This window comes from Phyllobates terribilis, unplaced genomic scaffold, assembly GCF_046119375.1.
Source record: "Phyllobates terribilis strain yellow unplaced genomic scaffold, ASM4611937v1 Scaffold_7__3_contigs__length_470593459, whole genome shotgun sequence".
Lineage (NCBI taxonomy): Eukaryota > Metazoa > Chordata > Amphibia > Anura > Dendrobatidae > Phyllobates > Phyllobates terribilis.
Window position 1 is genome coordinate 396146310 of NW_027362767.1, and position 14157 is coordinate 396160466.

A 14157-nucleotide genomic window follows, 5' to 3' on the forward strand; every position below is an offset into this window, starting at 1 on the left:
TGATCCATCTCATCATACTCTGGCTGCAATGCCTCCTCTTTAATTCTCTTAAGAGAGCATTGCAAAAGACAGACAAGTGGGATGCTGACACTAATGATGGCGTCATCGCCACTCACCATCTTGGTGGCCTCCTCAAAGTTTATCAGGATGGTACATATGTCAGACATCCAGGTCCACTCCTGAGGTCTTATGTGTGGAGTCTGACCTGAATATCAACGGCCTTGTTTCAGCTGGTACTCCACAACTGCTCTCTTCTGCTCACAAATCCTTTACAACATGTGGAGGGTAGAGTTCCAACATGTGGGGACATCACACACCAGTCGGTGTGCCAGAAGCTGCAAACGCTGCTGCAACACAGCAAGGGCAGCGGAATCTGTAGTCAACTTGCAAAAATGAGCTGACAGGCAGCGTACTTTCACGAGCAGATTTGGCAACTCAGGGTACGATTTAAGAAACCGCTGAACCACGAGGTTAAGCACATGAGCCAGGCATGGTACGTGTGTGATCTCACCTCGCCTCAGAGCCGCCACCAGGTTATGGCCATTGTCACACACGACCATACCAGGATGTAGGTTCAGCGGTCTCAGCCACAGATCTGCCTGCTCTTTCACAGCTGTCCACAACTCACAAGCAGTGTGAGGTTTATCACCTAAGCTTATGAGTTTCAGCACAGCCTGTTGCCGCTTGGCGGAGGCAGTACTGCAATGCTTCCAGCTTGTAACTGATGTGGTGATATCTGAGGTGGAGGCTGATCATGAGGAGGAGGAGGAGGAGGATTCGCAGGAGCTGTACACTGTGGGGGCAACTCTGACTGACATAGGGCCCGCAATCCTCGGTGTGGGGAGGATGTGTTCCGTCCCAAGGTCCGACTGGGTCCCGGCTTCCACTATGTTTACCCAGTGTGCCGTCAGAGAGATGTACCGTCCCTGGCCACAAGCACTTGTCAACGTGTCCATTGTCAGGTGGACTATCCCAGTAACTGCGTTGTTGAGGGCACTGCAGATGCTTTGGGACACGTGCTTGTGTAGTGCGGGGATGGCACACCGGGCAAAATAGTGTCGGCTGGGGACCGAGTACCGAGGAACGGCCACCGCCATAAGATTGCGGAAGGATTCCGTCTCCAGCAGCCTAAAAGTCAGCATTTCCAACGCAAGCAGTCATGAAATGTGCGAATTTAGGACTGTGGCCTGTGGGGCGTTAGCTGCGAATTTCCGCTTTCGTTCAAAGGTCTGGAATATGGACAATTGAACGCTGCGGTGGGACGTGGACGTGGACGTTGATGCTGTTTCTTGAGAAACTGCCATAACAAGTGAAGACTGAGAGGAGGGGGCATCTTTACATGCAGTATAAACAGGGGATTGCCTTGCACACACAACAGGGGGTTCTATTGCACGCACAACAGTGGAAGAAGCAGTGGTGACACCCGCTGACACTGGTCGTGGACCCTGGGTTTCGCCCCACAAAATCGGGTGCTTTGCTGCCATGTGCCTGATCATACTGGTGGTGGTGAGGCTGCTAGTTTTGTCACCCCTGCTGATGCTGGCATGGCAGGTGGAACATATGGCCTTTTTGGGGTTATCAGCAGAGTCTTTAAAAAAATTCCAGACTCTGGAAGACCTACCGCTTGTACTGTCAACGTCCCTCATGTTGGTGTTACGGGGAACGGTTGCCTGCCTTCTGTCTGCGGCCACCACACTGCTTCTTCCTGCTTGTTGGGGTACTCTGCCTCCCTCCCCCTGTGTGCTGCTGGCCTCACTCTGCATGTCCTCCTTCCACGTTGGGTCAGTTACTAGATCATCCACCACATCCTCCTCTTCCACTTGCGCCCCACGATCCTCCTCCTCACTTCCTGGCAATTGTGTCTCGTCATCGTCCACCTCTTGTGACAGATTGCCAATGTCGACTTCCTGTGGCCGTGGCTGTTCAAATAGTTGGGCATCGCAACATGGGATCTCCTCTTCCACCACTTCAAGCGTATCAGGCGAGGGGCCCAAATATGGAAATGGACCAGTGAACAGCTCTTCAGAGTGTCCCAGTGTGGGATCACTTGCTGTCTGATGACACTCAGCATGGTGGGAGGAAAGAGCATGCGGGTGAGGAGGAGTATGCGGTCGAGACTCACAGCTACTAAGAGTTGACCGTGTGGAAGACAGACCGGAGGTGGTGGTGCCCAGGTAACTGGAAGTATTATCTGCTATCCAATTATTAACCTGTTCACACTGATCAGTTCTCAATACTGGTGTTGCTCTGTGCTTCCCTAGTAATTCGGTCAAGAAGTGGGAGCGAGAAGATGTGGCTGTTGGTTGTGGCACATTTTCACCTTGGCCACGGCCCGGTCCTCTGCACGAACCATCACCAGAACGTCCACTACCATGTCCCTTGCCACCCACCTTGCCCTTTGTAAATGAAGTAAAATAGCTTACACTTGCACTATTAATGGAAAAATGGTAATAAAGAGTAGATTAGAACCGAAAAGAGGTAAAAAACAGTTATTGTTTACTGGGATATACCACACTTTTTTAAATAGAGATATTTGCGGCTGAACAGTGAGCGACACACTCAAACTGCTTTTTTTTTAGATACCAAAGGCCCAAAACTGGATAGTACAGCGATTTGACCCGTGGAACTGCGAAGCCACACTGGGATGTCGGGCCTACACAAGACTATTTTCAACAGATATATTTTTGTGTCACAACAGTCAGGAGACACTACTGTTTTTCTTTACGGAAAAAACTACCAAAAGCTGAATAATAGAGATTTTTTACCGTGGGATGGCAAAACCACAGTTATTGTTTACAGGGATATACCACACTTTTTTAAATAGAGATATTTGCGGCTGAACAGTGAGCGACACACTCAAACTGCTTTTTTTTTAGATACCAAAGGCCCAAAACTGGTTAGTACAGCGATTTGACCCGTGGAACTGCGAAACCACAATGGGATGTCGGGCCTACACAAGACTATTTTCAACAGATATATTTTTGTGTCACAACAGTCAGGAGACAATACTGTTTTTCTTTACGGAAAAAACTACCAAAAGCTGAATAATAGAGATTTTTTACTGTAGGATGGCAAAACCACAGTTATTGTTTTCTGGGGTATACCACACTTTTTTAAATGGAGATATTTGCGGCTGAACAGTGAGCGACACACTCAAACTGCTTTTTTTTTAGATACCAAAGGCCCAAAACTGGTTAGTACAGCGATTTGACCCGTGGAACTGCGAAGCCACACTGGGATGTCGGGCCTACACAAGACTATTTTCAACAGATATATTTTTGTGTCACAACAGTCAGGAGACACTACTGTTTTTCTTTACGGAAAAAACTACCAAAAGCTGAATAATAGAGATTTTTTACCGTGGGATGGCAAAACCACAGTTATTGTTTACTGGGATATACCACACTTTTTTAAATAGAGATATTTGCGGCTGAACAGTGAGCGACACACTCAAACTGCTTTTTTTTTAGATACCAAAGGCCCAAAACTGGTTAGTACAGCGATTTGACCCGTGGAACTGCGAAACCACACTGGGATGTCGGGCCTACACAAGACTATTTTCAACAGATATATTTTTGTGTCACAACAGTCAGGAGACACTACTGTTTTTCTTTACGGAAAAAACTACCAAAAGCTGAATAATAGAGATTTTTTACTGTGGGATGGCAAAACCACAGTTATTGTTTTCTGGGGTATACCACACTTTTTTAAATGGAGATATTTGCGGCTGAACAGTGAGCGACACACTCAAACTGCTTTTTTTTTAGATACCAAAGGCCCAAAACTGGATAGTACAGTGATTTGACCCGTGGAACTGCGAAACCACACTGGGATGTCGGGCCTACACAAGACTATTTTCAACAGATATATTTTTGTGTCACAACAGTCAGGAGACACTACTGTTTTTCTTTACTGAAAAAAACTACCAAAAGCTGAATAATAGAGATGTTTTACCGTGGGATGGCAAAACCACAGTTATTGTTTACTGGGGTATACCACACTTTTTTAAATAGAGATATTTGCGGCTGAACAGTGAGCGACACACTCAAACTGCTTTTTTTTTTAGATACCAAAGGCCCAAAACTGGATAGTACAGCGATTTGACCCGTGGAACTGCGAAACCACACTGGGATGTCGGGCCTACACAAGACTATTTTCAAGAGATATATTTTTGTGTCACAACAGTCAGGAGACACTACTGTTTTTCTTTACGGAAAAAACTACCAAAAGCTGAATAATAGAGATTTTTTACTGTGGGATGGCAAAACCACAGTTATTGTTTTCTGGGGTATACCACACTTTTTTAAATGGAGATATTTGCGGCTGAACAGTGAGCGACACACTCAAACTGCTTTTTTTTTAGATACCAAAGGCCCAAAACTGGATAGTACAGTGATTTGACCCGTGGAACTGCGAAACCACACTGGGATGTCGGGCCTACACAAGACTATTTTCAACAGATATATTTTTGTGTCACAACAGTCAGGAGACACTACTGTTTTTCTTTACTGAAAAAAACTACCAAAAGCTGAATAATAGAGATGTTTTACCGTGGGATGGCAAAACCACAGTTATTGTTTACTGGGGTATACCACACTTTTTTAAATAGAGATATTTGCGGCTGAACAGTGAGCGACACACTCAAACTGCTTTTTTTTTTAGATACCAAAGGCCCAAAACTGGATAGTACAGCGATTTGACCCGTGGAACTGCGAAACCACACTGGGATGTCGGGCCTACACAAGACTATTTTCAAGAGATATATTTTTGTGTCACAACAGTCAGGAGACACTACTGTTTTTCTTTACGGAAAAAACTACCAAAAGCTGAATAATAGAGATTTTTTACCGTGGGATGGCAAAACCACAGTTATTGTTTACTGGGGTATACCACACTTTTTTAAATAGAGATATTTGCGGCTGAACAGTGAGCGACACACTCAAACTGCTTTTTTTTTAGATACCAAAGGCCCAAAACTGGATAGTACAGCGATTTGACCCGTGGAACTGCGAAACCACACTGGGATGTCGGGCCTACACAAGACTATTTTCAGGAGATATATTTTTGTGTCACAACAGTCAGGAGACACTACTGTTTTTCTTTACGGAAAAAAATACCAAAAGCTGAATAATAGAGATTTTTTACCGTGGGATGGCAAAACCACAGTTATTGTTTACTGGGGTATACCACACTTTTTTAAATAGAGATATTTGCGGCTGAACAGTGAGCGACACACTCAAACTGCTTTTTTTTTAGATACCAAAGGCCCAAAACTGGATAGTACAGCGATTTGACCCATGGAACTGCGAAGCCACACTGGGATGTCGGGCCTACACAAGACTATTTTCAACAGATATATTTTTGTGTCACAACAGTCAGGAGACACTACTGTTTTTCTTTACGGAAAAAACTACCAAAAGCTGAATAATAGAGATTTTTTACCGTGGGATGGCAAAACCACAGTTATTGTTTACAGGGATATACCACACTTTTTTAAATAGAGATATTTGCGGCTGAACAGTGAGCGACACACTCAAACTGCTTTTTTTTTAGATACCAAAGGCCCAAAACTGGTTAGTACAGCGATTTGACCCGTGGAACTGCGAAACCACACTGGGATGTCGGGCCTACACAAGACTATTTTCAACAGATATATTTTTGTGTCACAACAGTCAGGAGACAATACTGTTTTTCTTTACGGAAAAAACTACCAAAAGCTGAATAATAGAGATTTTTTACTGTAGGATGGCAAAACCACAGTTATTGTTTTCTGGGGTATACCACACTTTTTTAAATGGAGATATTTGCGGCTGAACAGTGAGCGACACACTCAAACTGCTTTTTTTTTAGATACCAAAGGCCCAAAACTGGTTAGTACAGCGATTTGACCCGTGGAACTGCGAAGCCACACTGGGATGTCGGGCCTACACAAGACTATTTTCAACAGATATATTTTTGTGTCACAACAGTCAGGAGACACTACTGTTTTTCTTTACGGAAAAAACTACCAAAAGCTGAATAATAGAGATTTTTTACCGTGGGATGGCAAAACCACAGTTATTGTTTACTGGGATATACCACACTTTTTTAAATAGAGATATTTGCGGCTGAACAGTGAGCGACACACTCAAACTGCTTTTTTTTTAGATACCAAAGGCCCAAAACTGGATAGTACAGCGATTTGACCCGTGGAACTGCGAAACCACACTGGGATGTCGGGCCTACACAAGACTATTTTCAAGAGATATATTTTTGTGTCACAACAGTCAGGAGACACTACTGTTTTTCTTTACGGAAAAAACTACCAAAAGCTGAATAATAGAGATTTTTTACCGTGGGATGGCAAAACCACAGTTATTGTTTACTGGGGTATACCACACTTTTTTAAATAGAGATATTTGCGGCTGAACAGTGAGCGACACACTCAAACTGCTTTTTTTTTAGATACCAAAGGCCCAAAACTGGATAGTACAGTGATTTGACCCGTGGAACTGCGAAACCACACTGGGATGTCGGGCCTACACAAGACTATTTTCAGGAGATATATTTTTGTGTCACAACAGTCAAGAGACACTACTGTTTTTCTTTACGGAAAAAACTACCAAAAGCTGAATAATAGAGATTTTTTACCGTGGGATGGCAAAACCACAGTTATTGTTTACTGGGGTGTACCACACTTTTTTAAATAGAGATATTTGCGGCTGAACAGTGAGCGACACACTCAAACTGCTTTTTTTTTAGATACCAAAGGCCCAAAACTGGATAGTACAGCGATTTGACCCGTGGAACTGCGAAGCCACACTGGGATGTCGGGCCTACACAAGACTATTTTCAACAGATATATTTTTGTGTCACAACAGTCAGGAGACACTACTGTTTTTCTTTACGGAAAAAACTACCAAAAGCTGAATAATAGAGATTTTTTACCGTGGGATGGCAAAACCACAGTTATTGTTTACAGGGATATACCACACTTTTTTAAATAGAGATATTTGCAGCTGAACAGTGAGCGACACACTCAAACTGCTTTTTTTTTAGATACCAAAGGCCCAAAACTGGTTAGTACAGCGATTTGACCCGTGGAACTGCGAAACCACACTGGGATGTCGGGCCTACACAAGACTATTTTCAACAGATATATTTTTGTGTCACAACAGTCAGGAGACAATACTGTTTTTCTTTACGGAAAAAACTACCAAAAGCTGAATAATAGAGATTTTTTACTGTAGGATGGCAAAACCACAGTTATTGTTTTCTGGGGTATACCACACTTTTTTAAATGGAGATATTTGCGGCTGAACAGTGAGCGACACACTCAAACTGCTTTTTTTTTAGATACCAAAGGCCCAAAACTGGTTAGTACAGCGATTTGACCCGTGGAACTGCGAAGCCACACTGGGATGTCGGGCCTACACAAGACTATTTTCAACAGATATATTTTTGTGTCACAACAGTCAGGAGACACTACTGTTTTTCTTTACGGAAAAAACTACCAAAAGCTGAATAATAGAGATTTTTTACCGTGGGATGGCAAAACCACAGTTATTGTTTACTGGGATATACCACACTTTTTTAAATAGAGATATTTGCGGCTGAACAGTGAGCGACACACTCAAACTGCTTTTTTTTTAGATACCAAAGGCCCAAAACTGGTTAGTACAGCGATTTGACCCGTGGAACTGCGAAACCACACTGGGATGTCGGGCCTACACAAGACTATTTTCAACAGATATATTTTTGTGTCACAACAGTCAGGAGACACTACTGTTTTTCTTTACGGAAAAAACTACCAAAAGCTGAATAATAGAGATTTTTTACTGTGGGATGGCAAAACCACAGTTATTGTTTTCTGGGGTATACCACACTTTTTTAAATGGAGATATTTGCGGCTGAACAGTGAGCGACACACTCAAACTGCTTTTTTTTTAGATACCAAAGGCCCAAAACTGGATAGTACAGTGATTTGACCCGTGGAACTGCGAAACCACACTGGGATGTCGGGCCTACACAAGACTATTTTCAACAGATATATTTTTGTGTCACAACAGTCAGGAGACACTACTGTTTTTCTTTATGGAAAAAAACTACCAAAAGCTGAATAATAGAGATTTTTTACCGTGGGATGGCAAAACCACAGTTATTGTTTACTGGGGTATACCACGCTTTATTAAATAGAGATATTTGCGGCTGAACAGTGAGCGACACACTCAAACTGCTTTTTTTTCTTAGATACAAATGGCCCAAAATGGATAATACAGAGGTTTGAACCGTGGAAGTGCAAAACAACACTTCTGTTTCTCTAGCCTACACCACACTATTTTCAACAGTTATATTTGTGTCTGAAAAATCAGAGACACACCAAAAGGTTAATAAGACAGGTATTTGTACAGTGTTAAGGAGAAAAAAAAAAGGAGGATTTAGATGAAAAAAAAAAGGATTTTTCCTGGCCCCCGACACCTGGTGCTAAGTCTAGCAATTTCAGCAACAGGAGCACACAGGACTGTAATGCAGCGTTTGCTGGTATAACCACTGTGTCTCATATACAGCCTGCCTGCCTTGTATCTGGGATGGATATTAGTCCTGAGAAAGACTCTTTGTTTGTTCTGGCAGCCTTTACAGACCCTACACTAACTATTTCGCAGTTTATATCTCTTCCTAAATCAGCAGCGCTGTCCCTACACTGTCTAATCCGGAGCGACTGTGTCCAAGATGGCGGCGCCCGGTTTTAAATACTCGAGGTGACGCTGTGCGGCCAGCCAATCACTGTAATGCCAACAACCAACATGGCTGCAGCATTACAGTGACTGGCTGGCAATCCCTGCATGTTCATTGGCTCTGTAAAGAGCGCCAAACATGCAGGGCGGAGACCCGAGCTCCCGCTCGAGTAACCCGGAAATGCTCGGTGCTCGCCGAACATCCCGAGTAGCGTGATGCTCGGGTGAGTACCGAGCAGTGTCTAGCTTACTCGCTCAACACTAACTATTATTTATTTTTTATGTCAAAAATTGCGAAAAGCAGGATAATACAGGGTTTTGACCCGTGGAACTGCAAAACCACACTTGTATTTCTCGGGCCTACACCAGACTATTTTCAACAGATATATTTGTGTCTGAACAATCAGGAGACACTATTATTTTTTTTTCCTGCAAAAAATGCCATAAGCAGGATAATAGAGATTTTTTTACAGTGGAACAGCAAAACCACAGTTAAAATTTACTGGTGTATACCAGACTTTTTTTAATATATATATTTGCGGCTGAACAGTGAGGGACACACACAAATTTTTTAAATACAAATGTCCCAAAAGTGGATAATACAGAAATTTGAACCGTGGAACTGCAAAACCAAACTTGTATCTCTCGGGCCTACGCCAGACTATTTTCAACAGATATATTTGTGTCTGAACAATCAGGAGACACTTTTATTTATTTTTTACGTCACAAATTGCCAAAAGCAGGATAATACAGAGATTTGACCCGTGGAACTGCAGAATCCCACTTATATTTCTCGGGCTTACACCAGACTATTTTCAACAGATACATTTGTGTCTGAACAATCAGTAGACACTATTATTTATTTTTTCTGGCAAAAAATGCCATAAGCAGGATAATAGAGATGTTTTACAGTGGAACAGCAAAACCACAGTTATCATTTACTGGTGTATACAAGACTTTTTTAAATATATATATTTGCGGCTGAACAGTGAGCGATATACTCAAACAGTTTTTTTTAGATACAAATGGCCCAAAAGTGTATAATACAGAGGTTTGAACCGTGGTACTTCAAAACCACACTTGTATTTCTCGGGCCTACACCAGACTATTTTCAACAGACATATCTGTGTCTGAACAATCTGGAGACACTATTATTTATTTTTTACATCAAAAATTGCAAAAAGCAGGATAATACAGAGATTTAACCCATGGAACTGCAAAACCACACTTGTATTTCTCGGGCCTACGCCAGACTATTTTCAACAGATATATTTGTGTCTGAACAATCAGGAGACACTATTATTTATTTTTTACGGCAAAAAATGCCAAAAGCAGGATAATAGAGATTTTTTACCGTGGAACAGCATAAGCCCATTTCTGTCTCTCTGGCCTACACCAGACTATTTTCAACAGATATATTTGTGTCTGAAAAATCAGGGAGACACTATTATTGTTTTTTTACGGCAAAAAATGCCAAAAACAGGATAATAGCCATTTTTTACTGTGGAACAGCAAAACAACAGTTATAATTTACTGGTGTATACCAGACTTTTTTAAATATTTGCGGCTGAATAGTGAGCGACACGCTCAAACTGATCTTTTTAGATACAAATGGCCCATGGAACTGCAAAACCACACTTCTATTTCTCTGACCTACACCAGACTATTTTCAACAGATATATTTGTGTCTGAAAAATCAGAGACACACTTTTTTTTGGGGGGGGGGGAGTGGGGACACCAAAAGGTTAATTAGACGGGTATTTGTACATTGTGAAGGAGGAAAAAAAAAGAGGATTTAGATGAAAAAAAAAAGGATTTTTCCTGGCCCCTGAGACCTGGAGCTAAGTCCAGCAATTTCAGCAACAGGAGCACACATCACTGTAATGCAGCGTTTGCTGGTATAACAACTGCATCTCCTATACAGCCTGCCTGCCTGCCTGATGTCTGGGATGGATATTAGTCCTGAGAAGGACTCTTTGTTTGATCTGGCAGCCTTTACAGACCCTACACTAACTATTTCGCAGGATATATCTCTTCCTAAATCAGCAGCGCTGTCCCTACACTGTCTGATCTAAGCGACTGTGTCCAAGATGGCGGCGTCCGGTTTTAAATACTCGAGATGATGCTGTGCGGCCAGCCAATCACTGTAATGCCCACAAACAACATGTCTGCGGCATTACAGTGACTGTCTGGCAATCCCTGCATTTTCATTGGCTCTGTAAAGAGCGCCAAACATGCAGGCCGGATACCCGAGCTCCCGCCCGAGTAACCCGGAAATGCTCGGTGCTCGCCGAACATCCCGAGTAGTGTGATGCTCTGGCGAGTACCGAGCAGTGTCGAGCATGCTCACTCAACACTAGTGCCTGACATTAGTTCACATCTCTGAGAATTCAGCAGTGTGCTAAATGGCGCTTTTGGGTTTTTTTGGACAATTTTTCAAATTGAGTGTTTGGATTTGAACTAGTGGGCATCTGCATATTTCTGAAAATTCAACTCAGGGTCAATTCTCCGTAGATCGAACCGCTCATTTTTATTTCAAGGTCTTTTTCCAAAGCTAGTTGAATTTTGATTACTGTGCACATTCTGTACAAACAATATGTAACCCTCAAATATCGAAATATCCAAGATTATTAAGAAACTCACCTCTTTCATTTTTATGAGAAAACAATCTATGAAGTCACGAGGGCAGTTCTCATCCAAGGTGGCTCGATGGGACTCTGTCATCTCCTTAATAAATTTTTTCAGATTGTTCATAATTTTAATGACACCCCGATGAGGACCAGGAATGTAGGACATTATTCTTGGGAACATGATGAGAAGCTTATTAAGGAAAGAAGCGATAGAGAAACATGATTTTATTATTATTTTGTTACGTCAGTGTCATATTTAAATTCTGTGTCGAACTTTATGAAAAATGAGACATGTCCCCGTGATTTCAGACTACAAATGGCCAATGGTCCCAATTCAACAAAGCTTTCATGACAGAGTTCTGGTGTATAAAGCTTTAAAAATATCCAAAATTTTTGAACCAAGACCAGTTTTGCCATAACCTGGCTCATCAAATTTATGATGAGTGGGGTGTTACTTGTGCCACAAACCTTATTTTGGCCTCTGACTGGAATAAGCATTATGGCGACGCAGACACAGAAGCACATTCGACTTCCTCCCTAGCCTGATTGATTACTTATGAGGGGCACTCCTCTTAATGAATCACCTTGGACTCCACCCTGTCTCAAGACATTGATATCAAGACCAATATAAAAATTGCTGTTATTGTTGAATCGGGCGCAATGTTCCCTGTTGTTGAACCAGGCGCCATGTTCCCTGTTATTTGTCCCCTACTTTTTGTCAAGCTATCAATATAAAGGTCTGGCAGAAGGGAGTATGACTGCAGAATAGGATAATATAGAGTTTGGTTGTAGTTGGTAGCATACAATTATTTACCTGTCCTGAACTGCTGTTGAACAGCTCCACAATTTCATTAAAAAGTGAAATGAGGGTTAAGAATTTTTTGTCTTCATAGTCAAATCTTTCACCAAATACAATGGAGCAAATGACGTTGGAAACAGCGAGTCGCATAATATGTACTGGGTTAATTGGAGAGTCTGTAAGGAAATATAACCATGGTTAGTCATTAATAAAAAATAGAATACATATAATAGGAGAATATGGACCTTGGAAAAAATTACACAGTAAGACTGCAGATCTACAGTCTGTTGTGTAAGGTGAGCTCATGGTAATATTAACTCTACCCATTAATTGTAGGGGATCAGCCATTGAGCTAATATAGTAGTGGGTATTCAAACAGTTTCTTAATTGTAGACACAGAGAAAAAGTAGGATTGGCTATATTTCAAAATGACTAATGTTTTGTTCTCCCAGTCAAATCTGGCATGTTCCTAGGGGGCAGGGTTTCCAGCCAGCTATAAGTTTCAGGACAGTCCTTAAAAATAAGAAACTTTTTTCCACTACCCATTCAAAAAATTTATGTGTCTGTGATTTTTTTTTTAACTAAAATCGCTTGTGCAAGTTATTATGTCTGTGAATATCATGTTTTATCAATAAGTGTAAACAATTACCAAGGTTTTCATATCAAAGGTCTAAGCTGAAGCCTTACACTGTTAATGATGAATTATGCTTTCCCAATAAGTTCTTAAAACATTTTGTCTGTTAACCATTTTTGTCAAGAAAAGTATTAAAGATTAAGTTGTCAAACCCTGAGGTTATGGTCCAGGTTGAGATATGCCGGCCCATAGTCAGTCTAATATATGACTATCCACCCACCTTTATCCTTCATGAATTTCTCGGTAAGACATTGGGCTTCTTCTTGAATTCTTTCTTCGATGCTTCTTTTCCCCATTCCAAAATTTCTCAGAATCATTAAAGAAAATCGACGAAGGATTTTCCACCTTTCTCCACTGCTAGCAATGACCCCTGTAAGTTCAATCACGCGGATGAATAGTTTCTAAATCTAGATTGTGGAATTTTGTCAACTAAGAATTTGTTGTACTTATTGGACCTCATTACAGTAACTAGATTAGTTTTGGGTTTAAAAGGTCTATTTTTTTGGTTTCAAATCTCCATTTTGCAAGCTGTTGTGTCCAACTGATAAGCAAGCTCTGACAAATCTGACAAGCCATACTCACCTGTCAGGTCAACATCAGCAAGATGTACACTGTGTGCTCAGTTGTTTGACAATTGTTTGACAATTTGTATTTTTCATGACTATTTTTTTTTTATTGAACAACTGCAGTGCTGTCAGTCAATTCAAAAGGTTAATAAACCTGAATATTTAATAACTTAAAAGTGAGGTTTTATCTTTTTTAGGAGAATATGTATGTGTGCAGAATTATCAGACAACTATTAGTGTGCAGAATTATTATGCAACTAAATGAAAAAAATGTACGCTTTTCCAACTCAATTATTTATTTTTGTCTGTTAACGTGAGAATAATAACCAACTAACTCACAATATGCAAAAATACATTTCAGACATTTCAAGAAAATTACTAATCTCAGTGACTAATGTAAACCACCTTCTTTTCATCAACACTCATAAGCCTTCCATCCATGGAGTCAGTTTCTTAATTCTGACAACATTTTGGGCATCCCCAGCAACAGCAGAAAGGTGACTGTTTTCCCTGACCGTAAATATCCCATTTAAGAAGGACCCGCAAGTTCTCAGTAGGGTTTAGGTCAGGTGAAGTAGAGGCCATGTCATTATTCTTTCAACTTTAAGGCCTTTACTGGCAGCCGAGGAGTGGAGGCTTTGATGCTACGATTAGTGTTGAGCCACCCCCGTAGTGTTCGAGTTCGGTTCGGTTCGTCGAACACCCGTGTGTTCGCCGAACTGTTCGTCGAACTGTTCGTCGAACACCTTCGAACACCGTTAAAACCAATGGCAGGCAAACAAAAACACATAGAAACACATAGAAAACACCTTCA

At 41.5% G+C, this 14157-nt stretch overlaps 1 protein-coding gene across 1 annotated transcript in view; it reads right to left on the reverse strand.

Annotated features, from left to right (window-relative positions):
- LOC141154987 (cytochrome P450 2C23-like) overlaps positions 1 to 14157 on the reverse strand; it is a 175456-nt gene that overhangs the window by 126434 nt on the left and 34865 nt on the right. The window contains exons 3-5 of the mRNA XM_073641575.1: positions 12998 to 13147; positions 12159 to 12319; positions 11358 to 11534 (exon numbers count right to left, since the gene is read on the reverse strand). Coding sequence (XP_073497676.1) covers positions 11358 to 11534; positions 12159 to 12319; positions 12998 to 13147 — 488 coding nt within the window. The remainder of the gene's footprint in view (positions 1 to 11357; positions 11535 to 12158; positions 12320 to 12997; positions 13148 to 14157) is intronic.